Below are 27,351 nucleotides of genomic sequence, written 5' to 3'. Positions count from 1 at the left end.
AGGTAGAGCAGTGTGCGTTGGGAGGGCAGCTGTGAAACCACAGACTGGGCGATAGCGCCCATCCAGTGGGGCACCGACCAAACACCAGGGGTGATGGGATGGGGACTGTGCTTAGTGGACAGGAGATGCCCTTGTAGGTTGGTCACAAGTGGGTTTGACGAAGCACAGCAGGGCCTGGTGGGAGCTCTTGGATGGCTCCCTTCTTCCTCACTCTGTTTCTGTCTCTTTCTCGTCTCCTTCTTTCTACTTCCCTCTTTCCCATGTGTTTCTCTGCGTATTTCCTCCACTGCTCTCTGACCAGCTCCCTCCCCCAGGCTCTTGGTTCCCACTCTTCCCAGCACCCATTTGGGTTTCATTTTGGGTCACTGTGGTACCACCTCTTGCCCCCAAAGCTGTATCACCACCCAACTTCAATGACATGCGTTCTGCCTGACAGCCCCGGCTCTCAACCTCAGGTTCCTGGAGACTCTTACGGGCCAGCCTGGACCAGATGTCCACACTCAGCCCAGCAGCTGTGGCCGGGCGGACAGAAGTCGGGTGACTTACAGGCTATGTCATCTGGGGGTGAACAGGATGGGCTTTCTCAGAAGGGTGTGTGGCTGGGAAATAAGTGAGATGTACATTCGATCCAGGCATATCCACCCTTGGGGGGGTCTACCGCTCTGAGTGGGTTCCCGGACATCAGGTAGAGGGACGTGCTGAGGTGACTTTGGAGTCAGAGCGGCCTGGGCAGGCATCCTGCACCTGCCATTTAGGAGCTGTGTCACCTTGAACAAGTTACTTAATGTCTCTGAGCTTTCTGAAAATAGTATCCATCGCAAGGGTTGTTGGGACATGAAATGAAGTCATGACAAAACACATCTTGCAGACAGTCAATAAATGAGAGCATTAAAAAAAAATCAGTTATCTTTCCATTCTGCGATCTCGAAGAGCTCTGTGGACCCAAAGGCCAAGCTAGCCCCATACCAAGGGGCATCTGATAACGTTGTTGTGGGGTAAATGGTACTCGTGGTGTTTGGGACTCCTGGGTGGAGGCTCCCCGCTTGGTGGAGATTACCTAGTCCCACTGTTGCCAAGGACCATTGGTATCCCTACTGCAGAGAATGTGGGTCCAATCTGCAGGATTCACACCCCGGCTCTGCTGCCAACCAGCCCTAAGACGTGGGACTCATTATTTAACCTCTTCAATCTTGAGTTTTCTCGTCTGTGCAGCGGAGACAATCCTGGCACCTCTCTCTAAGGACTGAGAGAGATACCACAGGTGAGCTGTTTTGCACGCTATCTGGCACCTGGCATTTAGTAAACTTTCAGTGAACTGGTAACTTCTGATAGAATCTCAGAGACATAAAGACAGACGTGGAGACAGAAGTGACAGGCTGTTGAGAGCAGGCAGTGAGTGGGGATGGAGAGCCCAGAGTCCTGGGGTCCTCCACCCCTGCTTCTGGTGCTTACACCCCAGGTGGGTGGTCCCAACACCCTCCCTACGCACCCGCCCTCTTTGTCCTGAAGGGAGCTCATTGTGGGGATAAAGGTGTCCACTCCATCAGAAGTGGGAGAGCCTCCACAGCAGAACATTTCCTTTTTATTGTCTGTAAACTCTTCTTTGGTAAACAAGAGACCCAAGGGAAAAGGGGCACACCGAGTCAAGAGGACAAGGACTGGGCCAGTGCCTTCCACGAACAAGGAATGCCAAGAAGACAGCTACACCATGAGCAAGGTGGCGCAGGGAGCCCAGGGGCTCAGGAGGGTGGGTAGTAGCCCGGGGGAGAGGCAGAGGAGAGCGAGAGAGGGGAGGGTCTGCTCCGTTGGACATAGGAGCCTAAATCGTACAGCGAAAGAGCTCATGCATCACAGCAAAGAGAACCAGGGACCCCTCAGCTGTGCCCCCGCCACCTCCCACACGGTTGATGCCCCGCTGCAGGCCGGGCGCTGTGCCCATCAGTCAGGGTTGGGCTGGAGGGGGCACCAGAGGCCCATCAGTCAGCAGCCCCTCCACCTCTTCTTTCCTGCTTTATAGGCTGCTGTGTGCAGGTGGCAGGGGCAGCCAGAGGGGTGCTTAGGATCTCTGGGTCTGGGTGGGAGTGGCAGGGCAGTGGGGGCAGGGGTTAGGGGAGGTGGAGCAGCAGCCTGTGTCCCCCTATTACATGGGGGGCTCGCTGCAGAGGACAATCTCCAGGTCCTTACGGTAGAGCCTCCCCGCCTCGGCCAAGGACATGACACTCTTTCTGTAGTTGGTGAGCTGCTGGATGTTCATTTCCTAGGAGACGTAGAGAAGAGCAGGCTCAGAGGACTGCCCCACCTAAAGGCCCGCCTGATCATTCACAGACATGCCAAGCAGGACCTTTCCCTTATCCCGTCTCAGGGCAAGTGACTTAAAGGCGTAAAAAGCATGGGCTCTGGAGTCAGAAAGCCCTGGGTGAAAACCCTCTCCCTTACACTCACTGGCTGCATTGCTTTGGAGAAAGGATTCAACCTTTCTGAGTCTGAGCTGCCTCATCTGTAAAGTGGGTACAATAATAAACCTGCCTCAGTGAGGTGTTTCGATGATTAGATGAGGAAACGAACATTGACAACACTTAGCACAGTGCCTGGCCCATGGCATGTGCTCCCAAAAAGCAGTAGCTATTGGTGACACTCATTATCTCTGCATAACTTGTATAAATTCCTCTACCTCGTTGGGCCTCCATTTACTCAATCTGAGGCCCTGCAGGTGAGGAGGAGAATGCCAGGGAAGCACCCCGGTTTTGTTTTCAGGTCCCCTGGACCATAGGATTCTAACTCCCATCTCCTCTGGTGGCAAAGCCCACCAGCCGACTTCCTGTGTACTGGCTCCTCGTGGCCTTCAGAGGCTACTGAGACAGGTTACTCACCAACATATACCCTTAGTCTCATATAAAGCAGAGGCCAGCATTAAACAGAACACCGCCATCCCATACACCTTGTGTTGCTTTGGCTGCAAATAGCCAATAGTTCTGAAATGTAGCAAAGTCACTTAAACAACTATCTTTTTCTTTCCCTCCTTCCTTCCTCTTTCTCCTTCTCCTTTTGTATTGAATATATTGGCAGGTCTTTTTTTTTTTTTTTTTAAATACTTCCCCTTCCAGGCTAATGGGTCATTATCCCCATTCAGTGAATGAAAAAAACTGAGGTGTAAAGACTAGGGTATTGGCTAAAGGATGGGGCCAAAACTACCAAATATCCTTAGTCCCCTGAGTCCTGAAGTCTATGTAATTTTTTCCCTGGCTCATTTGTCCTCCATTATGGCTTTCTTGGTGCTCAAAGGTCAGTCTTTCATTGCATTGTTTGGAGACATCCACTCTTGTTACTGATTTCTGGGTTTGTGCCACCACCCAGCCCCAAGGCATGCTGCAAGCATCTCTAGCTTTGAGGGGGCTTCTTCCCTAAAGTAGTGAAGTTCCTGGAAGTGTTGCCTAGTCTATGACACTGGGGTGTGCCCGAGCGATCTACCACTCAATTAGGAGCCAAGGAAGGGACCCCATATATGAACCCTGAGCTTGAGAAAACCCTCCGGTTCAGTGTGGCATCAAGAGCTTTAGCAGAATGGAGGGCGTAGGCTGCTTGCTTTCTGTGCCTGGAAGTATTGCTTGAAGCTAGGGAAGGCTTTAGTGAGTTGCAGTTGTCTTAGGAGTGCTGAGAAATAGCAAAGTTTGAGCCCGTCAACCTGTCCCTCAGGAGCCCCAAACATTAATCAACTCAGAAACCGAATCCCCATCCATGCAGGTGATGTCCATTGCAGTTAAAGGTATTTTCATTATGCTGCTCAACATTTCTTGCACATATAGGGATGCACAAATAATTATCTCCTAGAATTTGGTGCCAAAAAAAAAAATGTACCAAGTTCAAACACTTGGTGAGTACCTCCTTCTTCCTAGGACGTATTTGCTTACTTACGATTTATTTTCCTCCTCTTTCAAAAAGCAATGGTAGGTATTGTAAAGGAAAAAAATAAATTTAGGGTGAAAGAAATGAAGGATAATATTCAGGATAACAATTAAGAGGTCGGAAGGCAATTGGAAAGGGAGATAGATAGGCTCAGAGGCAGCAATGATTTTTTTTCCCTGAAAGTGAGCATTAAATTTAGCTCTTGCCTGATGGCCCAGGCAGTCAGACAACACAAAAAATTAGAGCTCATTCCTCATCTAATTAAAGAAAGCACCAAAACCGTTTGCTCTGAGAAAGATTTTCCAGGAGGTAAAGGAAGGCGGCTGCCAAAACTCGTCTCCTGGTTCCTGTTCCACCTGCATCCTCCCATCCCGGGCACCCAGATGAGCCCCCGGGTCTGTCCAAGAGGCAACACAATGGGGAAAAGTAGTAAGAGTTCAGTTCCCAGCCTTCTCTTCGAGGAAACACATTCTTCAGTGACCCTCTTCCCCAGCTCCAGATTCTGCAGTCAATTCAGAATACCCGCGCCTCCCTCCGGGCCCTGCTCTCTCAGATCGCTCCATATGTGAAAAGTCTTTTTGCTGGCCATGTGGCTGCCGCTTCCAAGAACTGGGCCACATCAGAATTGCCATTGCCTCACAGCCACATTATTGGCATTAGCCCACAGGTGGAAGCAACCCAAGTGTCTTGTCTGTGGAGGAACAGATCAACAAAATGTGGGATAGACACACTGTGGGATGTTATTCAGCCTTAAAAAGGAAGGGAATTGCGGCTCAGGCTGCAACATGGAGGAACTTTGAGGACGTTCCAGTAAGTGAAATAAGCCAGACACAGAAAAACAAATACTGTCTGATCCCACTTATGTGAAGTATCTAGAGCCATCAGGTTCATAGAGGCAGGAAGTGGAATGGTGGGTGCCAGTGGCTGGGGGCAGGAGGGAGTAAGGGGGAGTTACTGTTGAATGGGTACAGGGTTTCATCCTGGGACGATGCTGGACAGTGGGGATGGTTGCACAGTGAATGTACTCAGTGCAACTGAATTGTACACTTAAAATGGTTAAGATGGCAAACTTTATGTGATGAGTGGTTTTTTAAAAAAAAAATCAATTCAACCAGGAAAAAAAAAAAAAAAACCAAACCAAAAAACTGCCATTGCCTTGTGATGGGTGACCAGAGAGGAGCAAAATGCACTCCACTGCATTGTCCCCACCTTCCCGCTGGGACAGTTCCCCACCCCAGGCTCCTTTGCTCACCTTCTTGTTTTTCTCGTACAGATCCTTCAGAAGGGCGTCCAGCTCATTCTCATCAATGTAGCCACTTCCGTCCTGGCAGGGAGCACAGGGTCAGCACAGAGCCTCAGGCCTCAGGCCCCACAGCCCCTGGCCAGAGTCTAACTTTTGCTAACAGTCTTTACTCTGTGCAAAAGGAGATGCCAAGATATCCAGTAACCAATAACCAATAACTTTACCAGTCACTGCAGGAAGGGAGGGCACAGGGCAAATTATTCATCCTGGTGTTTGTCATTTGTGTTGAAAATGTAAATGAGGCTCAGGAAGCATTTAGCTAACTCCCTGGGTGTCGAATCCCACAGTTAGATATCAGGGTGTACACAGGGGCTATTTAAAGTCTACCCCCAACCCTTTGGTTCTAAGGAAGACCACTGGAGTGCTGCAGGCAGGGGGCGGCTAAGGGAGAGGTGATGGTGGTAAGGAGGGCCTCTCACTCCCCACTGCCTAGAAAGACAAGATTATGACCTGGCACCCAGGGAGCAGTACTGAGCACGTCCTCCTCTTAGGCCCCAACAGTGCAATCGCACCCCAACTCTGAGCATAACCCTCTTCCACGAGCTATTCTCTCCTGTACTTTTAAGGAACAAAACCTTGGGTCCCCAGGCCACAGATTGTGAAGGACTTTTATCTTCTGACTAAGCAGAAGATGCCGCAGGGAACCCAGAGAGACAGGAAGAAACTACATGGCCCGGGCTACCACTCCAACAGCTTGTCTATTCCCAAGGACCACGGTGAGCCATTCTGATCGGGGGCTCCCCTGGTGCTGGGCCACCTCCTCCTCTGTCCACACCATCCTCCGTCTTACCTTGTCGTAAAATGCGAAGATTGCGTTGAACTCCTCCGAAGTCAGCTTCATGCCCTGAAAGGCCCAAGGTATTAGAGTGAGAAGCCACAGCCTTGCAGAGTGTGTGTGTGTGTGTGTGTGTGTGTGTTGAGTCGGGACAGGAGGGTGGAAAGGTGAGCACAGAGGGACAAGGGGAAGGGAAGAATTGAAGAAAAGCAAAGTGGCTCTTTTACCTGAAATTTAAGCAGGAAGTTTTCCTGTACAGGCAAGAGTCTGGGAAGAGAACGTTAGAGTAGCGATTAGGGGACAGAGAAGAGGCAAAAGCAACTCAGACCAGAGAGGATGCAGACTTAGTATCCAGAGTTATGGAAACGATCCCTGAGCACTTAATAATCAGGAGTCAGTGGAAGGTGCTAAAAAGAGGGAGACGGAGCATTGAGGTGATGATGATCATGATTTCCTCTAACTTTGATTTGAGCTTCGTGACCCCTGACCTGTCACTGTATCCACTGGTTAATCTTAGTGATACGGCAGCACAGGGGTGATCTGCAGCAGTCTTGGGAAAAGTGATGCTGGGGTGAGTGAGGACAGGCACTTACCGGGACATCTCCGAGAGGCCCAATTTGCCATCCCCGTTCAGGTCAAACATCCGTAGCTGTTGGGGACAGAAAGTGGTGCCTGGGTTATTTGCTTTGACCTCCTTTCATAGGGGACCTTGACCTGCCACCCCCTATATTGGAGAGGAAGGACGCTGGGGGCAGCGTGTCCGTGTGTCCTCTGAGGTCACCTGGAGGCAGGGCCAGCATGGTCTAAATCAGGCACGGTCACTGGGGAATCAGCAGGCACTAGGTCACTGCTACCCTCTCCCCAGCTCAGGGACTGGGCTGCAGAGGAGAGCAGGCCAGAACCAGAGGCCCACCCTCCCCAAGTTTATCCTCTCCCCTAGCTGGAGACATTGTCATGCAAACAGATGCTCTGGTCACATGCTGGCCCAGGAGCACCTGGCTATGTGGTGACCTCAGAGAGAGGGTTGGGAGGGCCATGAACTAGCATCCCTTTAGCTGGCTGTCACTAGGAGTCACTTCACCAGGGCCTCAAGAATCAGCCAGCTAAAGACCCTGCAAGCCCAGAATCCCACCAGATTGGGGCCCATGTCCTGCGCCCCTGGGGAGGAGTACTACTTTTGGCCACTCACTATGGTTTGGGTGTACTCTTGGAGCTTGAGTTCGTCATATGGCCGGTTCGCCTTCTTCAGCAGATCAGACAGGAATCCCTGGAATACAAAGGGTGTCTTGAGAGCTCCTGACTCAGTCAGTCCATCCATCACTCACTTACCTGTTCATTCAGTCACTTTGACATTGCCTTCTGCCATTTGCATAGCTTACAGCCTCACAGTTCCCTCGCCCTGCAATGCTGTGGAGTCACCCTGAAGGGTGGAGGTAGCTCCTGGATGCAACCTCACCCCATAGGACAGGTGGTGGAGACTGGCTCTCCTGAGAGAGTCCAGGACACATAGCTAAGCAGTGCCCGGGGACCCCTGGTTCCTGAGGAATTTAGGAGTAGACATACAAGCTGGAAGTCCAAATTGCTGGGGTGCCTTGAGGATGCCTCTCCTGGGCCCCAATGTTCAGAGGAGTGTGAGTTGGTTGAACTTTATGGCCCCACAGCTCCATGTTACTGATTTCACACGGCTGAACAAGTCCAACAGTTCAGAGCCAGACTTGAGTATTCCTCAGCAGACCACCAACCCATATTCCTCACCCAACGTCTCCTCCTCCCCAGGTTCCTTAAAACCACCACCACTCTGGCCTCACCATTCTCTGCGCCCTCCCCGCCCTGCCCAAGGCCAATCCTACCTTGAGCTCGTTGGCTTCGATGTAGCCGCTTCTGTCTGTGTCATACTTCCGCCATGCCTGCAACGGGAATGTCAGTGTATTCACAGAGACCTGTGCACACCTACAAGCCTCCCTCCACCTCCCTTTAATGGGCCAGGCCAGGTCTTGATATTCAGGTGGGATGGGGACATGGAGATGGTCTAACCCAGGCCCTTCCATGCTGCAGCTGAAGAAATAAGAGAAAGTGTCTTGGCCAAGGTCACATAGAGAAGGGAAAAAAAACTGTGGGGACAAGGTGTCCTAACTCTTAACTGGCTACAGGCCTGGCCTGAATGTCTCTTTGGGTCATCTTGTAACCAGGCTTATGGTTTTCTAAGGTGCTAACCAGACAGATTTTTACCAAGACTAGCATTAGGATCTGGTGGATCCCATTTTTGCTGTGGGTATATTGGGTGCCCTTTTTACTGTTCTGGAAGCTTCTTATTCATCCCCTGAGTGGGAGCTTGGGGCAAGGGTAAGAACCCTCTGGAAGGGGCAGGAACAGGCTTTGGTTACTCTTCACTGTACTGCCTCCTCTCCCCTCCATCATGATCCATGTGGCAGCCATGCCTGAAGCATAATCAGTTTGTTGAGACTGTCCCAAGGCCACTCCTCCTCCTTTCTAAAAAAAGCATCTCCCCACCTCTTTTTAGGAAGCCACCCCTCTCTCATACTCATTCCATGTGGTTCAAGAGGGGCTGACCCATGTCTAGAGATAGGCATGTGTCCTAGGCCTGGACATTCGATCCCTCCATGTGTCTTGTCCTATACTGGTTTTGGGCTCTGATCCAAGTCCCAGTTATTCAGTGCATGTGTTGGGTCCCTGTGAGGAATCAGGGGACTGCCTGCTGACCACAGCATCTGGAGGACCAAAGAGAAGCAGAGCTTCAGCAAGTGATAGGGGTCTGACCACCTCCTTCCTCTCTATTCTAGCCATTTGAGCAGGAGCAGACATCACACAGGAGAAACAAGGGAAAATAGTTGTAGTGGTTTAGAGCCTAGTTTCCCCCTCCTTGTATGTGGATTGAACTTACTGAGTCACGTCCAATGGATAGAATATGGCAGATGTGACTGTGTGTGACTTCCAAGACTAAGTCACAAAGACATTGAGGCTCCTTCCTGTTCTCTCTCTTGGATCACTCACTCTTGGAGGAGGTCAGCTGCCACCTTGTAAGGAGGATACTTAAGCAGCCCTATGGAAAGGCTCATGTAGTGAGGAACTGAGGCCTCTTGCCAACAGCCATGTGAGGGCACCATCTTGGTGCACCTCCCAGCTCCAGTCAACCTTTCAGATGACTGCAGCCCAGTTGACATCTTGACCTCAATTTTATGAGACTCTGAGCCAAAACCACTTGGCTAACCTGTTCCTAAATTTGTAACCACAGAAACTGTGAGATAATAAATGCTTGTTGCCTTAGGCTGCTAAATTTTGGAGGGTAATTTGTTATGCACCAATAGGTAACTAATACAGTGGTCTTGACAAAAGCTGGTCTTGAATGCAACTGTCCTGAAGCCCCAGCCTTTTATTTAAGCCATCTGTGGGTAGAAGGGAATTACCATGCTGAGGGGCAGAGGAGGGTGTATCTGTGACAAAAGGCCCAGAGAACAGTGTTTCCTTAATCTTTGGTCTATTTTGGTGCCTGATCATAGTTCTTAGATTTTCTTTCAAGTTTTCTTCCCTTGATTTTTATTCCTTTCTCCCCCAGCTCCAAACTGCACACCTGGACACCAGCAACACTTGATTTTCTGAGAGTCAGCAGGCACTAATTCTTTTCCCAAATTTGATCTCCTGCCTCCTTGATTTCTCCACATTATGTCCCCCTTTTATTGTCAGGAGTCTGAGAATTTATAGATTTTTTAGAATTTTCTTCCATACCAGTAAACAAGGCTGTGTAATTTTCATGGTACAGTAGTAGCTCAAGAAATTTGTTCCTGATTTTTTTTTTTTAAGTTATGAGACATGACCAAGTTCCAAAAAAAGAATGGATTATTCTACATACACCTTGGGTAGATGGTTTTTGATTAGGAGAGAGTATTTTCTTTGGGGAAAAATGCCTTATTCAATCAAAATATTCCTTCCCATTCCTTGAAAGCCTGCCTTTAAGAAAGCACTAAGAAATATGTGCAGATTTTCAAATATGACTTCACCAACCACCTGCATGCATTTAGTGCATTAGAATTTATCTAGGCTGAGTCTTGACTGGGTAAAAAGGCAGCACCCCCTACATTGCCTAAAAAGAGGATAACCTGAAGGGACCCCAGTCCTAGCAGAGAGCAAAGCATCCAGCTGCTTTCAGAGTGAGATCATCCCAGCAGGTCTGACCTCCCTTTCTCCCTCCCTCCCTAGATCCACCGCACCCCCACCGCACCCCCACGGGCTCGTGCTGGACTTCTCTTCCCCTCCAGCACTTTGCGCTCAGCCATCGTGGGTCATTATTTTCTTCTCACTCAAGGAAAAGAGTTCAAGAGACCCGGGCTTTGTGAAATCTCAAAGAAATCCTGAGTTGTCACTAAAATTAGAAATTAAAATGTTATGCTGAGCAGTAAGATGGGAGCCATCTGTCAGCACAAGCCTTTCAGGGCTGCCGGGGGGCCATTTCATGTTTCCAGCTGATAAAGACAGAACACATGGACAACCCTGGGAGGGGGATGGTCCTGTAGGATGGTTGGGGAGGGCCCCAGGAAATTCGAGGGAGCAGGGTGGTGTTGGCTCAGTAGTTACGCTGGGGCTTAAAGGATAAAGGCAGGTGAGAATATGGAACCATGTCAACTACAGAGAGAGAAACCACTAATGATTTAGAGAGAGAGGGAGTTTTTGTTTTTGGTTTTTTTGGGTTTTTTTGCTCCTCTTTAAGTATCTCTGCCCTTTGCAAGCTATCATCCCCATTTTCCAGATCACAGGTGGAAGAGGGGCCAATCTTTGGCTGCCTTCCTATCAGAAAGGGAGCAGTCTGATATAAACACTCTCTTTTCTATAGACAGAAAAACTGACCCTCACACAAGCAGCACCCTGACAAGTTCTAAGTATATGCAGACTTTTCCTCCTAGACAGGCAAGATGAGGCCTAAGAACAGAATCCAGCATGTCAATTATCAGCGTATGGAATTTTGCCATCTTGAAAAAAAAAAATAGAGAAAATCCTTCAAAGCACTGTAAAATTAAATCCATATCTGATGCTTAGGCAAGCTGCCACTTAAAAAATAAGCCTTCTGCGCTGAGAATCCATTATTTCTAACTGACTTTCTATCCACGTGGGGAGCTCAAAGTCACTTGTGGTTCTGGACTGGCTCTCCAGTCGTTTTTACGCAGTGAAGCACGGAGAGGGGATTACCAGTGGCTGGAAATGGATTTAACGTGACGAAGGGCGACTCAGTCGTGTTGAAGGCCAGTCACTGTTTATCACAGCAGGCAGTGTGTGTGCAGGGGTGGGTGGGTGGGTGGTACTGGTTGAATTTTACCCTGAGAGACACATACATTAAATGGCTAGGATGCAGAGCCCCCCAAAAATAGCAAAAGATAATTCGTGGTTTGCTGGGCATCAGCATTAGTAATGTATTTGGTTAGACGATATAGAGTTTCCAATTTTTGTAAATAAAGACTGTTTAAATAGGAGCAGTTTCATATGGTTCAGTCTATTGGTTGAATATTACTCAAAAGACATGAATTTGGATGTCCTATTTCATGTGAGAACCTGAAAGCATTGCTACTGCAAAGACGACCATGTCCATTTTAAAGGTGAGCAGGGAAGCCCAGACCACAGTCTGAGATCAAGTCTGGAAGATATTGGAAACTGGAATTCTCACTTATCTTTTTCAGCTTTAGGATGGTATGTAAATGCATCCTTCCCACAAAGGCTCCTTGGAACTGGGACTTCCAGGGACACAATGCTATTGAGTGAGAAGAAAGTATAGGAGAGTCTGGAAGCAAACTGAGTGAGACAAATCTCTTTACTGCAGGATTTCTCAGAGCCTGTAATATGCAAATATCTATGACAAATCCCCCAAATGGGAGCCAGTGTGTACACGTTATTTCCCAAAGGAACTTCACCCATGCTTACTTCTCACCTTATTCCCCTCACTTTAATGTGCACACACATCACCTGGGGATTTTGTTAAAATGCAGATTCTGAGTCAGTGGGTCAGGGACTCTGTATTTCTAACAAGCACCCAGGTGATGGTGACATGGATGCTGCTGGCCCATGGAGTAGTTGAGCTACTCAGAAGGGGTTTAGTGTCTTTCAGGGACCATTTCCAGCCATTGGGTGGGCTTGGCTTTGAACATGAGAGAAAGGCAGGTCCCAATGTGTAAGACAGAAGCCAGCATCTTGGTCTCACCTCCATAAACTCAGTGCTGGAGCCCACGTGCTGCCTGAAGCACAGAAGGAAGTTCTCCTCGGTCGGCAGGATCTGCGCCAGCTGTGGGGGTCAGAGAGGGACAGTTACATTATGGAGAGCCCGGCCAGGGAGCAGACCAACTTTCCTGTAGGAAGGATGGAAAATAGCCAGTGGCAAGGCAGCGTGGGAGTCAAATTTTGCTCCATTTTGCTTCCTTCCTTGAGAACAGCCCTGCAATGGGGAAGAAGGATGCTTCTGGGTCACCCCAGACTTTCAGGTCGAAGCAGCTGGAGGGACAGAAAATGGTGTCATTTTAAGATGCAAATATTCAGACTCAATACTTAACAGATGATCATATATATATATATATATATATATGATCATATATATGTGTGTGTATATATATATATATATATATATATATATATATATATACACACAATTCTAGAAAATGAAGACTAATCTGAGATTGGTGGTTGCCGGTGCAGGATGGCCTGCACCTGGCAGAGGAACCTTTTAGGGGTGATTGAAATGCTGTGTCTTGATTGTGGTGGTGATTACAATATACAACTGTCTAAACTCGTGGAATTTTACACTTCAAATCAATGCTGTTTATTGTATGTAAATTATCCCACAACAAATCTGATTTTTAAAAAAAATACAAATACTCTTGTGAAGCAAACACTGTTGGCTGCACACCCAGCTGGCCTTCCCTCTCTTCTCTGCTCCCAGCATACTTGAGTCATAGGTAAATCCTAACTAGTCTCAGCTAACTGTGCTAATCCCACTTCCCTGGCCAGTGATTGGCTTATGCATAGGCATGTGACCTAGTCTTGGCCAATGAGATGTGAGGGGAGGTCTGCTGAGGGTACTTCTGGGAAAGGTTTCCTTGCTCTTCTCAGGGACCACATGAGATGGGTCCTTTCTGCATCAGGGCATGGCTGTGTCTGGATGTGATGCCTGAAACTGCTGCGGCCAGCTTGCTATGTGTGAGCCTGAGGATGAAGCCGTTTTAGAGAACAGAACCAAGAGAACTGCAGAGAAGCAGGGCTGGAGACCTGGCCTCCTTCACCAGGAGCCAACTCTCCCCATGGCCTTTCTCTTTAGGAGCCTCTCAGAGTTTAAGCCACAAGTTGGTAAATTGTGGCCCAAGAGCCAAACCTGGCCTGAAGCCTGTTTCTGTAAATAAACTTGTATTGGGCCATGGCAGTGCCCTTCATTTACATATTGTTTGTGGTGGTTTTTGTGCCACAGTGGCAGAGTTGAAGAGTTGTGACAGAGACTGCATGGCTTGCAAACCCTAAAACGTTGACCATGGTCTGGATCTTTACAGAAAAAGCCTGCCGACTCCTGGTTTAAGGCCATTTGAGACTTGCAGTTGAGGCAACGAGAGTGGATGCTCTTGGTGCCTTTCCCACATCACCTTTACCTGGGCGGTTGGCCATCCCTCAGCTGCTGTGAAGGTTGACTGCTAGTGGCTCATAGCTGCCCCCTGCTGGAGAAATGCCCTCCACCAAACCAGGGCTGCCCAGCCATCCTCCCTGCATCCTTCACCCTGCAGGGGACAGCCTGCAACCACGGCCTGATTAACACAGGGGTACAAAGGACCATCCTAGCTCTTGCTTCGAGGTGGGACCAACTCTGTGGCACAATCCACACTCTGGAGCCCCCACACTGAGATCAAGGCTAGGCTCCAGCTGAGACCATATCCTTGCTTCACTTCTTCTGCCCTTCCCTGTGTTCTCTCTTCCTTTCTCTTGAGGACTTCTCCCTCAATAAATCCTGCCCACTTGAATCTCTGTCTCAGTCTCTGCTTCCTGAGCACTGACCTAACATCATGGCAACTAGCCCACCCTGAGAGGAGCGATGCCCTCCTTTGTGTGCCGCCATGATCATTCTGGACCACTCGACTGTGGTCTGCAAACTGATTGCCAGAGGTGTTTGGTTAGACCAAGACACAAGTATGTGTGTATATGCAAATTGTAAAATTACACAAGGAAGCCATTAGACTGAGGTGGCCTTGATGCCTTAATAGCCCACGTAAGGAAACCAAAATCTAAACAAACAGCCAAAGCAGCCAGCTAGGCTTTCGTGCATAATGCAACCACTTAGGTGATAGCCAGTCAAATGATTTCCTTGCTTTGCTTCTGTCTCGTCTCTATAAAAGTCCTTCCCTTAGCTCCTGTTGGTGTAGTGTCCCTAACTAGTTCTAGTTTGGTACTGCCCATTCAAATTGATCTTTGCTCAAACTCTTACAATTTTTGATATGCCTCCATTTATCTTTTAACAATTTGTATATATCTATGCACATATGAATATATACCCACACACACCTTTGGATGCCCTTAGGTGGGGCATGGGCTGTCCTGTCCCCCAGTCTTCACCCTGTCTTCTGTCTTAAGTTGAGGTAATCACACATTTACAACACCTGTTGGACCCTGAGAGCATTTAAGGTCTTCATCCCTGTCTTAGTGTTTGTTGCTTCCTGTTTCCTTGTGAGACAAAGAAAAAGACCCATCTGTTCTCTTTGATCAGCCTAGGTGCTGGGGGTGGGGGTGGGAGTGGGGCTGTAAGACTGCAGCCTCTTTCAGGTCTCTAGAAGGATGCTTGTACATGGAAGCGGCACAGGTGATTGTATCCCCTCTCACTTAGCTCTTAGCAGGACAGTAGGACCCACCTCCGACATCTCGATTTTCCCATCTGAATTCTTGTCGTACTTCTGCATGAATTCCTTCATCTTCTCCCCAAAGTTGTCACTCTTTGACATCTGCAGAAAGATAAAGGGTGCTGATTGTGCTCTGGGTCCCCTGAGAACCATGGCTCTCTCACCCTCTCAATGCAGCAATGGTGGGGAAGCACTTTATGCCCCAAATACGCAGGTATGGAACCAGGTCGAGCCAGTGCTCTGAGTAATCAGGGATGCACCCAGATTTTCCCAGGTCCCTCCAAATCTAACTTCTCTTCAAGGCTCATTCACATAATTTTCAGAGGGGAACAGGACATGTGGACATGCTCTGTACCATGTAATTAAACATGCCCCTTTGCCTTTGAGACGGATTAAACCACAACCCTGTCAGAAGGGTGAGGACTGTTCCCATCACTGGGATGTGAGAGCTCAGGCTCCAACATTTTACTAAGGCAGCTTCTAATAAGTCCACCTTATTCCAGTGGCCCCCAGTGGGTTCTGCTTAGAGCAAGGTGAATTGCTCATTTTCCTCTCTAAAGATGAACTGGCAATTCCAAAATATTTTTCACTCTGATTTTATGCCTGGAAGAATGTGAAGAGAATGTCTTCATAAGCCAAGGTGTCATTTAAATAGTCCACTAGGTGAATGTGACTACTAAAAAGGCAAAGAACTTCAAAAGTTCCTTTGGGCCATCACCTAACTTATATCTAGGGCTCTTTTGAAGTTCTCAGAACTTCTCTTGGTTTGGGGTGCTGCTGATTAATTATTTGCATTAACGAGCTCTTCCTTATCCCTAATCAATGATGAATCAACTTGGCATTTGATGCTGCTGCTTTGCTTTTCTGATGACTTTCTGGTGGGTTATGTGTTTACTAGGATTGGGCCAAGGGGAATTCTACCAATTCTTAGAGTCTTTTCTGAATCCCTTCTATTGTTTATTTTTTCGTTTTTGGTTTTTATTTTATTTTTACCTTTGGAACTGGGGTCATTTACTAGCATTTATTTGTTTATGAATATGCATTGCTTTACATTTACAAATGTGCATGGAATGATCCTAGGCCCTTATCATAAGTGTGGCTGTCCTATTTAATTTTCACAGCAGTCCCCATGAGGTTAGTCCCATTTTACAGACAAATGGAGGCTGAGATGAAGTGACTTCTGAGGTCACCCGTTAAAATCGTCAGAATTTGAACTCATGGCTCCTGCTTTCCAAGGCCAGTTTCCTTTCTCCCACATAGCAGCTGCTCTGAGAACCAGTCTGGGATGATGTTAGTTGAGACGGTTGTTGACAGACTAGAAAATCACACCTGATGCCATCTGAGGAAGGGAATGACTGAGAGAAGTATTTCAGATTTGAAGCTTTTCATAATAACACATTCCTCTGTCTATCCCATGAGCCCAGAACCAGTTGTGAAGCCTGTGCTTTCTGTGATCCAGGCTTCATTATCCTAGTAATGAGGGTGATGGGGGACTGTTAATAAACAAACCCATGAATCACCTGCATCACTTAAGCCCATCATTTGACGCCCTCTTCTTTGGGGTGGGTTGCCAAGCTTTAGACCAGGTGCTCACCAGTGGATTTATGACTCATCTCCCAAAATGCTCCACAAAGACTTGCTAATGAGCAGTGGATTGGCCAACAGACATGCAGCATGGAAGAGTAGAGAGACCTCCCACCCCCCACCAAGGACTCTTGGGAGCTGATGGGAGAGAGTGGGTCTGACTCCATATATTTGAGAACCAGACACGGAAGTCACAGCACCCTAGCTCTAATCACCTTATGTTTTCAGTATTTCAGACACTCCCCCAAAAGGCTTTAGTGAACTCAGTAGTGCCAGGTTGACACCAGGGGGAACAATGTGCCTGCCATTAAGGGGCTGGGATGTGACTTGGAGCCACTTTGGGCAGGCCAGGAAGGGCAGTCTGACATCACACATGAGGTCAACCAGTACAGTCTGGTTCAGATACTTGGTTTGGAGCAATCCTCCTTTTTCTTCTAGGTCTCTGCCGAAGTTCCAGCCTGTCAGCCTAGAACAGTGGTTCTCTCATTGGGATCATTCTACACCCCCTGCAGGAGACATTTAGCAATGTCTGGAGATAGTCACAATTTAAAAGGGATGCTACTGGCATCTCATGGGTAGAGGCCAGGGTTACTGCTTACCATCCTACCATGCCAAGGACAGCCCCTCCATGACAGAGTCATCTGGCCCCAGATGTCAGTAGTGCGGAGGCTGAAAAACTCCAGTCTTAAATAAAGGCAGTTGAAACCCACTAGGCATCCAATCTTGAGTCACGAACCCCCGAGCGTCTTAGATAGATTATAGACTCTTCCCTAAGAAAACACTTTTTATACACACATACACAAATACAGAGTTCTGCAGTTTTGGAGGGTTCATCAATCCCTGATGCCCATGAACACCCCTCCATCCCAGACACCCAAAGATAGTGAGGTAAGGTACTCTTTTGAGGGAGTATTCTAATCTTTAAAAACCCTAAGGGTCAAGACCAGAGATGTCAGGCCCGCTGATGAAATGCATGATCTAGGACAGACAATGCTCAAAGCCATAATCAGGATGACCGAAAATCCCGAACAATAGGAGAGAGGGGTGGGCTTACCATGCCAGAGCCTTTCCTTGCCTTCTCCAGTTCTTGGAAAAAGTTTTCTAGCTCTTTACCTTCAATATACCCATTTCCTGCAAAGATAGCAAAGAAAAAAAGCCATGATGCTCAGAGCTAAGTAGTAAGACTTATGGTAGTTGGGTGGGGTGGGAAGTCAGGGGCTTCACAGACAAGTAGTTCTCATTGGTCATCAAGCAAGTATGTGGGCCAGCCCTGGACTGTTAGGGATGTGGGTCTTGCCCTCTGGGCATTTGCAACCATAGAGATCCAGGATGAATAACCATGTTGTCTTCGGGGTATACATTCAGTAGTCAGAGAATACTGGGAGGGACCAGCTGCTGGGCCTTCCAGCAGAGGGAGCAGGAGCTGGGAGCCGTCTGTCCATAACCAGGTGGGCAGGCAGCAGGCACTGGAGATGACAGGGGACAACAGGTCATCAACCTTGAGGTTTGTCACCAGGTAGCAAGCCATGGTGACTAGGGCAAATTGAAGTCAGAGTCAGAACTTGGGTCTTCGGGGTAGGAGGATGTACTGAGTTGAAGAGTGTCCTCCCAGATCCATGTCCACCTGGAACTCAGAATGTGACCTTATTTGGAAATAGGGCCTTTGCATATGTAATTAGTTAAGATGAGGTCATACCAGATGAGGTGGGCCCTAAATCCAATGACTGGTGTCCTTCTAAGAAGCGCATGTGAAGACAGAGACACAAGGAAGAAGGCTGCGTGAAGACAGAGGCAGAGATTAGAGTCACTCATCTCCAAGCCAAGGAGGACTGTGGATTGCAACTACCAGGAGGCAGGAGAGAGACGTGGAACACATTACTCCTCAGAGCCTGGAACCAACACCTTGATTTTGGACTTCAACCCTCCAGAACTGTGAGAGAATACATTTTTGTGGTTTTACGCCACCTGGCTTGTTGTACTTTGTTAGGGCAGCTCCAGGGAATAATGCAGAAGGTAAGAGTGGAGAGAAAGGTAGGGCATCTTTCCTATGGGATAGGGGCACCGGAGGGGGTCATCACAGGAATCAGGCACATGGGAGGCCACCACTGCAGTGATGAGCAGGGGGTGCTCTGAGGTCTGTGGAATGAATAACCTTAGCGGCGCCTTCTAGTGGGGGAGATGCCACAATAAACAGTGTGTGGAGAGAATCATGTGACACATTATGTATTTTCATCTGCAGGGAAAAGAGAGGATTGTAATTGCGCCGGGGTGGGGGTGGGGGGACGAGACTTGAGTTCCCTTTTGCCCCCTCGGCTAGAGTGGTCATTTTTCTTCTAGGATGTTCTGCTAAGCCTCTCAGGAGAGCTGGAATTTTCATGCATGTGTGCTCACAGCCTGCGAGCCAGCTGGAGTGGGGGAGTGAGGAGGGGAGGGAGGAAGGGCTTTCTAGGCAAAAAGACAGTTGTCCAGGTGATGGTGCCTCTGAGTTGGAGGAGTGAGTACTTTTCTCTCCCCGGTCACTCCCTGCAGTGATCAGGCTGTTCTTCTATTTCTCAGGCAGGAAGCTGAGCTCAGCTCTGGGTCCAGGGGCAGCTTCAGAAGCCCAAGGCTGGGGTTGCGGTGGGGAGCAAGAGCTCACACTGAGAGCATGCACTGGTGTTCCACGTAGCAGAGGCCTCCGAGGTGGGCCTGGGCCAGGGCTGGGCAGACACGTGAGTCAGTGGGTGTGAGTCTGTTTCGTGAGGGTTTTAGGAGGCAGCTGAAATTACCCACCAGGGCTACTTGGACAGGGTGGGCAGGGAAGGCCTCACTGAGAAGTCCTAGCAGAGGCAGGGAGGGGGGACAGGAGCTGGGCTAGTTCCCCGTTGGAAAGAAGCTCCTCCCTGAATCTAGCTTGAGCAGCCTGGGCAGCCCGAGGCTCCCAGAGACTGGATGAACCCCTCTTGCCATGCCAGAGATTCTGCCACAATCTCTGTGGTTCATTCCCACAAGTCTTTATTTTCTGAGCTGAACAACTGCTCAACATCGTGGCCGGAGCTCAGGGAGGTATGGCCAACTTTAGATACAGGCCTGTTCCCCAAGAGCAGGGGCTGCAGGGAGGAAAGGTCTTTGCTATTTTGGCTTCCCTCAGGGCAACTCCCCACCCATCACCCAGGAGGCACCTATTATCCAAGGCGGGGAGCGGGGGACAGGTTGGCCCACCTGCTTCCAGGGTAGACTTCAGCACTGGGCAAGTGGTTTGCTTTTCCTCTGACCCTCTTACAGTGGGTGGGGTGACTGGCCACCATGCAACTCTCATGTGATGGGCATTGATCAGGATGTAGTTATCATCCTTATGATTACCAATAGGATGGACCATAAGGTTACCATAGCAACCATCACCCCCAACCTCAGTATCAAACCACATCCTGTGAACATTAGGGAGATGGGGCTGGGTGGAGTCAGGGACCCTGCATCCTTCCTTATCCTAGTCTTCATCCCCTTTGTGCCTCAATTTGCCCAAATGTAAAGTGAGACAACACTTTACAATTAATCTGACCAGACACTTGGAAAACCTTGACTGAAGTATGCCCTGCCCCACAGTGGAAAGGGGCTTATTTCTCACTGAGATTTGTGTGTACAGATTTTCTGAGAGTTGAACAGGTGAGAGGAACCTCAGTAAGAAGGGTAATTCTACCACCAGCTCTGTGACTGTCCATGTATCGTCAAGGAAGTCAATCTCCTGGATCCTCAGTTTCTTGATCTCTAAAATTGGTATAACTATTTACTCTCAAAACTATTTATCCTTTTGAAAAACAAAAACAAAAAACCCAAAGCTTTATAGCCATTATGACAGCCATACAAGGTAAGACTGGGAAAGCATTCTGGAAAAATGTAAAATCCAACATAAATGGTAAACAGCATTTTTATACCCTGTGCTCTTAAGTTCTTCCAAACCAATCCATGGCTGTAAACCCTTTGGGCCAAAGAGTTCCAGCATGACTAAAGCTTCAGAGTCCAGGTTCTCAGCCCAGGCTGTGTGTTAGAATCACCTGGGAAACTTTTAAAACAGCACCACTGCCTGGGGCCCCACCCCCAGAGCGTCTGATTTAATTGGTGGGGTGGGAATGTCTCGTGGGCATGTTTTCAAAGCTCTCCAGGTGATGCTGACATGCAGTCAGGGTAAAGGACTATTTTAGAGCAGTGTGTCTCAAATTTTAAGGTGTGCAGGAATTACCTAGGGAGCCTATTAAAATGGAGATTCTAATTAGGTAGGTCTGGAGTATGAGGACTTGCCGTTCCAAGAGTGGTCTGTGGAACAGTAGGTTTGGAATGACCTGGGAGCTTGTTGGAAATGCAGAATCCCAGGTCCCACCCCAGAGCTGCTCAGCCAGGACTTTTAACAACGTATTTTAACAACGTAGGAGCGTGAACTTTGGAGAACCACCGTTTTTGAACGTGAGCGCCTCCTCCCTAGAGAGACTGTGCCTTTGGCTTCACATTCGAGGTTGAGGTGGGGGGCTGGTGTGCACCCCGAGATAGTAGACCAGGGTTCCCTATTGACAAGTGACGGCACCTCTCTGAACACGGGGGGCCTAGACCAGCGCTGTTCAAGAGTGGTTGGGGCCTGACGGTGTCAGCATCACCAGGGAGCTCGTTAGAAATGCAGATTCCCAGACCCACCCCAGACCTGCCGAATTAGGATTGTTGGGAATGAGGCCCAGAAAATCGGTTCTTGAACAAGCCCCTCTGGGTGCTCAAGTTTGAGAAGCACGGGCTTAGGGCCACGGCGGTGTGGTGTTCACCAGTCTGTGTTAATCTGTGATGTGGAGTTTGGAGAAAACCAAGGAGGGAAGTTATGCAGTTTCAGACTCTTTGTTAACTAAACAAGAAGGTGTTCATGAGGCCAGGCCTCCTGGCTGTCCAAATTCATGGAAGGGCAAATAGCCCTCTACCCTCCAGTACGAGTTCCTGTGGGCCAGATACCACCCTTTAGGGCAAGAAATTGGCTTCCTTAGCTCTGCTCCCGCATTAATAGTACTTGGCATGGTGCACACCATTTACAAAGAGCTGTCCACTCTCCACCCTGTCTGGTCTTCAGGACTCTGCCACGTAAGCAAACGGGTGTTACTGGCGTCGTGTTAGAGAGGAGTTTGAGGGGAGAGAGAGTCAGTCTCAGCTAACAGCCTGTTCTCCTTCTATTCAGGCTCTGCCCATATCTGTATTTGTATTGGTTTTTCTCTTTGTCAGTCATACACGCACACGCACATGCACACGCACATGCACACATGCACACGCACATACACACACGCACATGCGCACACTTCTCCTGGTGGCTCCTGAAGGGAAAAACCCAGTGCGAACAGCTACTGGATGAATGTTCAGACACTTGACTTTTCATCTGTGTTTCTGGGCCATGCTGCTGCTGCAACAATGGCCCCGGAGCTGGCCTGGGTCCCCTGAACCCGTGGACATCTGGCAGCCTAATGCTGGGCCGATTCCCAGGCTTGGAGGAGGCCAGAAGGATGGGGCAGATTGGGCGACAGAGGAGGGGAGAGAGCAGAGAGCCAAAGAGCGGGGCGGAGAGGGCTGAAGCCAGAGGCCCCAGCTGGGACCGGCTGGGCAAAGGCGGGATCTGATGCAATCAGCCAGGACAGACCCCCCTAGGGCCAGAGTTGGGGAGGCCCAGTTCTTGAAGAGCCTCACGCCTGCATGCTCTATTAATTCTGGCTCCCTGGGCATTGGAAGAGATTTCCCAAAGGGGTCTCCTTAGCCCTGGGAATCTCCCCCAGGGGATCAGCTAGTGAAACTGCTGAAGTCTAGAAGGGGATAAACAAGGAGTAGGGCAGGGATGTGGGATCGCCGGGTTGGTGGCTGCCCTGGTGAGGCGGGCTTGTTTGTGAAAACGCCCCACAGCTGCCTCCCCAGGGAGCCCCAGCTCTTCTCAGATGCAGCTGCCACCCCCTCCACTCCACCCCTGCCTTGGCTGGTGCAATCACCCTCCGAGAGGCTGGGCCGTGGGGCATGAGATGCTTGCAGAGGGCACCCGGTGCAGGGCTGGCAAAACAAGAGGGGGGCTTGGGGGTGAAAGTGGAGGTGAGGTGGGGGACTTAGTCCTCAGGCTTACCCCAGGTGGGACAGGAGGCTGCTCCCGAAGAACGCGCAGTCCTGACATGCCTGAGACACAAGGACCCCACAGAGAAACGCAGACAGGGTTAAAAGGAAGCCTCCCTCAGACAACTTTGACCTTGGTTCCAGGCACCAGTCCTGCCCGACTTTAATGTGCTGAGAAGCAATCATTTTTATAAATCCTATAATTATCTTATGAATAGCACAGTTGTATTGCATAGTAACAGTTGCACTATTTGTGTAAATGCTTAATATATACTGGAGCTTTTGCAACCCTGTTTGGGCAGGTCTTTCTAGTATTCCAAAAACCTTCTTTTAGAATTCCAGCACAGACAGACCTCTCTCCACCTGCTGTTCAGCCTTCCTCCCATTCCCCGACCAGGGACACAAACTCAGCAGTAACTCGTGCTCTGGGAGAGCCTGCCGGGGTACCCTGGGTCTGGCCAGTGGCCCCTGTGGTGGGTGGGTTTGGAGGATGCTTTCTGTTATTACCACTGGGTATAAGAGGGCAGAGGAGGGAAGACTGGGCAGGGCCTTCCTCACTCGTCGTGGTCCTTCATGTCACTAATTGTCAAAGTCCTTGAGGACACATGGATAAGGAACAAAGCTCCGTCCCTGTGCATGGCTTTGAGAGCCCACTGCATCAACATGGCCACCTGGAGGCAGAAAAAGGCTCAGAAGACTGCAGGTCCCCACACCTGCAGCTTATATATATGTCTTTTGACGACAAGAGGGAGGTGCCCATAAAGTTATTTTGTTTTTCTGAGTATACAAGGAACACATGCTCTTGTAAAATTTCAAAAGCTGTGGAAATTAACTTAGAAAGTTAAAGGAAAAAAGGCCTTTTAATTTGACATCATCTACTCTGCAGAGAGGACCACTACTGTTCTGTTCTTTCAAATATTTTCCAGCATACATGTTTCATTAATAGCAAAAATGGGTTCACACTGTAATAGTGTCCTGCTACAATTAAAAAAATCTTAATAATGCATCATGGACATTTTTCCATGTCAGACAAAAGCTCCATTGGTTGTATAATATTCCACTGTAGAGATTAGCAGGATTTATTTTTCTGTTCCCTAAGGAAGCACATTCTTTCTCAAAATTTCAGTATTCCGAAGAACTCAGTAATAGGCCCCCTCGTTGATGGAACTTTATGCACATGTACAAGTATATCCATGTAGGATAGATTCTTGGAGTGAGTGGGATTCTCTCTGTGGTCCTGTGAGTGTCTGCTGGCCTCTGGGAAAGAAGACATCCCTACTTGCAGTTGCATCCAAAGGGTAGCAAAGGCTCAGGGCAAAACTTGGCTCCTCACTGACCTACTGGTCGTTAGCAGAATAGGGGCCTGGTGGCTGTATGCTTAGAACCACAAAGAGAGGCCAGTGTGAATTCTGAGCTGGGCATCGCTCTGACCCCTGGATCTGGGAGTGAGAAAGTTTCTGACAAAGGAGTGACCAGGAAACAACAGAACAGTGGGCCCAGACATGTTGGGCACGTAAGGGTCACTCAGAGCCTGGAGGTGATATGTGGAAGAGCCCAGGCCCCACTTGGCTCCTAGGGTACCCTTAGCTGCCGTCTTCCATAATTCTGCCTTTAAGAGATGACACCTGGACCCTTCCAAGTGCATGACCTTGGCTGACTGCTGAGGAGGAGTTGGGGGGATACTAGGAGACAGGATTCCCCCCACCCTCTCACTTGGCCATGTGATCTTGTGAAAAGAATGTTGCCTCTTTTAGTCCCAATTTCCCCCTCTCCAGACACCTGCTCCTTCCTTCCTCTACCACAAGGCTTATGATCATTCTGAAGATAATCAAACTCTGGGCAAAAGTCACCAGGATGATGACTCTTCCTCCTGTTTAGAAATGAGCTGAGTTAGGGTCAGATCCCCTGCCCCATCCTCACTCTCCTCGGAATCCAGCTCCTCCTGCAGCCTCCTAGTCTGTTTACTAGAGTCCAGAAGGGTGGGGCTCCCTCTACCTGTTGCCCGTGGCTAATTGGGCTCCAGTGAGCTCACTCCAGAGACCCAGTGAGCTGCAAAGGAGTCTTCCCAGAGCTCTTTAACTCTGTGAGTGGCAGGGGGATTCTTGGAGTTGGGGAGAAACCCCGAGATGAAAACAGAAGATGGAGTTAGTAGGAAGGAGGCCCAGCTAGGGCAGGGAGCACCTTGGGGGGTGGGGAGGAGCTCCCTGGCAGCCTTGGGAGTTCAGGAGGGGACAGGTAGGAAAGGTCCAGAGCAGGGTGACCCACAGCTCAATCCTGGGTCCTTCAGTGGAATTCCAATTTGGCTGTATCCTCATTTTCCTAAATCACCTCTGTGCCATCTCTGGCATTTTAGTCCTCTTTGCCTTCCTTCTCTGTGAGGTCCATGGTCCGTCCTTGGGACTTCCCTGAAGCAGTGACCAGAGAGGGCAATGGGACACCGGGAGGAACCAAGAAGCAATCTAGCTCCTCTTTCATATAGGAGCAGGTACAATGGCTTTGGGGGTCTTTAAAGACTCTTGGGTCTAGTTCTAGCTTAGCTATGCTCTAGCCACATCTAGGACCCCTTTCTAGTATTAAAGGAACTGCCCATCACCTCCGAGGCTGGGTCGGGGGCTCTTCCATGAGTGTCCAGAGTTGGGGAATAAGTGCTGGCCAGGAACCAGTCCCCACCACCACCTCGATACCTGACCTCAGAGAAGTCACAGTTTGTTCCCTTAGCTGCACAAGGAGAATGATAATCTGCCCACAGCTTCGCCATGCAGGACTCAAGAAGGTGCGACTGTGTTTTGAAAAGTACAGAGTCTCAGACAAATGTGAGGATTTGCATGATTATCGAGAGTGCTATTTGTTGTCCCCACGAGAAGAGGGGGAGAGTGGAACTGTGGAGTCCTCTGTTTATAGCTGACTCATCTGGCAGGAGGCCGGTGGCATGACCTTGGCCACTTGGTAACTTTCCTTGAATCACTCAAGTCTCTAGTGCAGATAAACTGGCAGGAGCATCCCTAGGGAATGTGCATGTCATCTGGAATGTGGGGAGGCTGTGATCTTCTCACAGCCCTTTCTCCCAAGGGAGTTTTATGGCACGAGCTGGGGCTTGGAAGTACAACCCCTCCTCAGCCCCATTTTACAGATTTAGCAATCTACCCATCTCCTCCAGTAATTCATAGGCAAATCACAGTCCTAATCCAGGTGTCACATGCCCAGTTCTCTGCACTCCTAGATTTCTCAGTTGGCTCCAAGGGAACAAAACTTCACTCAAGATTATACCCAGACACTAACCTGTGCCTCTCCATAGCATGCTGGGCAGACAGCCTCTGTTTAGGCACCTTTACACCCACCCAGCCGAGGTGAGAAAGGGAAGGGAGAAGACTAGAGAGAGTCTCCACCTGACCCTCCCTCTGGCTTCCATTCCCCCACAAGCTCCCAATCCCAGGATAAAATCTCTGGGCCACCACCCTGCCAGTGGTCATAGATGCCAGAACATTTTGGCTGCCCACCCCAGCCAGGACCTCTGAGAAGGAAATCAGATCACTTAATTTTTTGGAGTGGTGGAGAGAAAGTCTCCAGTGATATCAGAAGCCTCTAAAGCAAGGTGGCAGGGGGTTGTCCTATTTATGTCAGAGTCAGACCATCATAGACCCTTGGAACCCCAGTGCTTGGAGGTTCCAAACATCATTCAGCCCAGCCCTCAATTTTTGGGTGAGTCAGTGTCAAGACCATGCAGAGCAGAGGGTGGGTCACTGAAGCATTTAAGATTATGCCTCCCCCGACCCAGAGAAAGGAGTCACCCAAAGCACCCAGGATTATCACCGTGAAGGAACATATCAGGCTGGCACCAAAACCTGCCCCCCACCACACCCACTGCTGCTGTGGGTGGGATCTGCTTGCCGGTGAGGGACAGAAAATGGGCAGAGGAAGCCCAGGGGATGCTAACACCCCATACCCTTTCCGCTCTTTTTCTCACCAAACAGGCTGGGGAGGACCCCCTTCAAGACCCCCACTAGCTTGCCCCAGCCCCCAGGACGCCACAGGGCTATGCTGCTTTTCAACAGGGAAACTTGAGGGAAGAAATGAATGGGCTTCTGAGATCTGTGGCAGCAGCCGCTGAAGGCAGGATGTTACCTTGAAGGGAAAGGCAGGGAAGATAAGATGGCAGGGGGAGTCACAGGGAGCCTTGTCTGCCGAGGCCTCCTCCCTGGGAAAGCTCCAACTTGCCCAGAATGAGGCTGCAAAAGCTGATGGGCTCTGTCATCTCTGTCAGGAAAGAAAAGTTCCTGACAGTTGTCACCCGGGCAGCCGGGTGTCTCCCAAACTCGACCTCAGCTGTCTCGGTGGCCAGAACACCCTCTGGGGCAATCTTACACCTGCCTGCATCATCATTGCCCCCTTCCTTCCACCGCAGGTCCCCTGGGGTTGAGTGGGCAGACAAGTTGGGAGCTCTACTGACCGTCTGCGTCAAAGTGTTTCCAGATCTCCAGGAACTGGGACGCCGTCAGCTCGGCCAGGTGCAGGTAAGGGGGCTGCTGCTGCGGGCCAGCCATGGCGAGCCGCTCTTAGACCTCAGGCAGCACCGCGCTTTCCCTGCGCGCCGGCTTCGCTCCTGCACTCGGCCAGCTCTTGCGCGCCACGCTGCCTTTATATACAGTTCGGAGGCTGCGCCTGCGCCTGGTCGCCAGCAGGGGGCGCGCGCGCTCAGAGAATCAGCCTGGGTCTCCGCCGGGCGGCGGCCGCCCAGGGACTCCGCAGGGGTTCGCGGGGTAGGGGCGCCGGTCTGCGCTAACCCCCGCCCGCTCCTGGCCTGGGAAACAGAGGCTTTCGGGTGCAAA

The 27,351-nt window shown here is 49.7% G+C and overlaps 1 protein-coding gene across 1 annotated transcript; it reads right to left on the bottom strand.

Moving 5' to 3' along the window:
• Positions 1-1,506: 1,506 nt before the first annotated feature.
• CALB2 (calbindin 2) lies at positions 1,507-27,123 on the bottom strand. The gene is made up of 11 exons (XM_031458127.2): positions 26,973-27,123; positions 17,487-17,563; positions 14,861-14,950; positions 12,184-12,264; positions 7,832-7,888; positions 7,171-7,248; positions 6,575-6,630; positions 6,209-6,248; positions 5,997-6,050; positions 5,156-5,227; positions 1,507-2,257 (listed from the first exon to the last, which is right to left on the bottom strand). The coding sequence occupies exons 1-11, from the start codon at positions 27,064-27,066 to the stop codon at positions 2,141-2,143; spliced, it is 816 nt and encodes a 271-aa protein (XP_031313987.1). The 5' UTR covers positions 27,067-27,123; the 3' UTR covers positions 1,507-2,140.
• Positions 27,124-27,351: the final 228 nt, after the last annotated feature.

The sequence above is a fragment of the Camelus dromedarius genome, chromosome 9 (genome assembly GCF_036321535.1).
Source record: "Camelus dromedarius isolate mCamDro1 chromosome 9, mCamDro1.pat, whole genome shotgun sequence".
In the NCBI taxonomy this organism is placed as follows: Eukaryota; Metazoa; Chordata; class Mammalia; order Artiodactyla; family Camelidae; genus Camelus; species Camelus dromedarius.
This window is presented reverse-complemented; position numbering and strand designations above follow the sequence as displayed.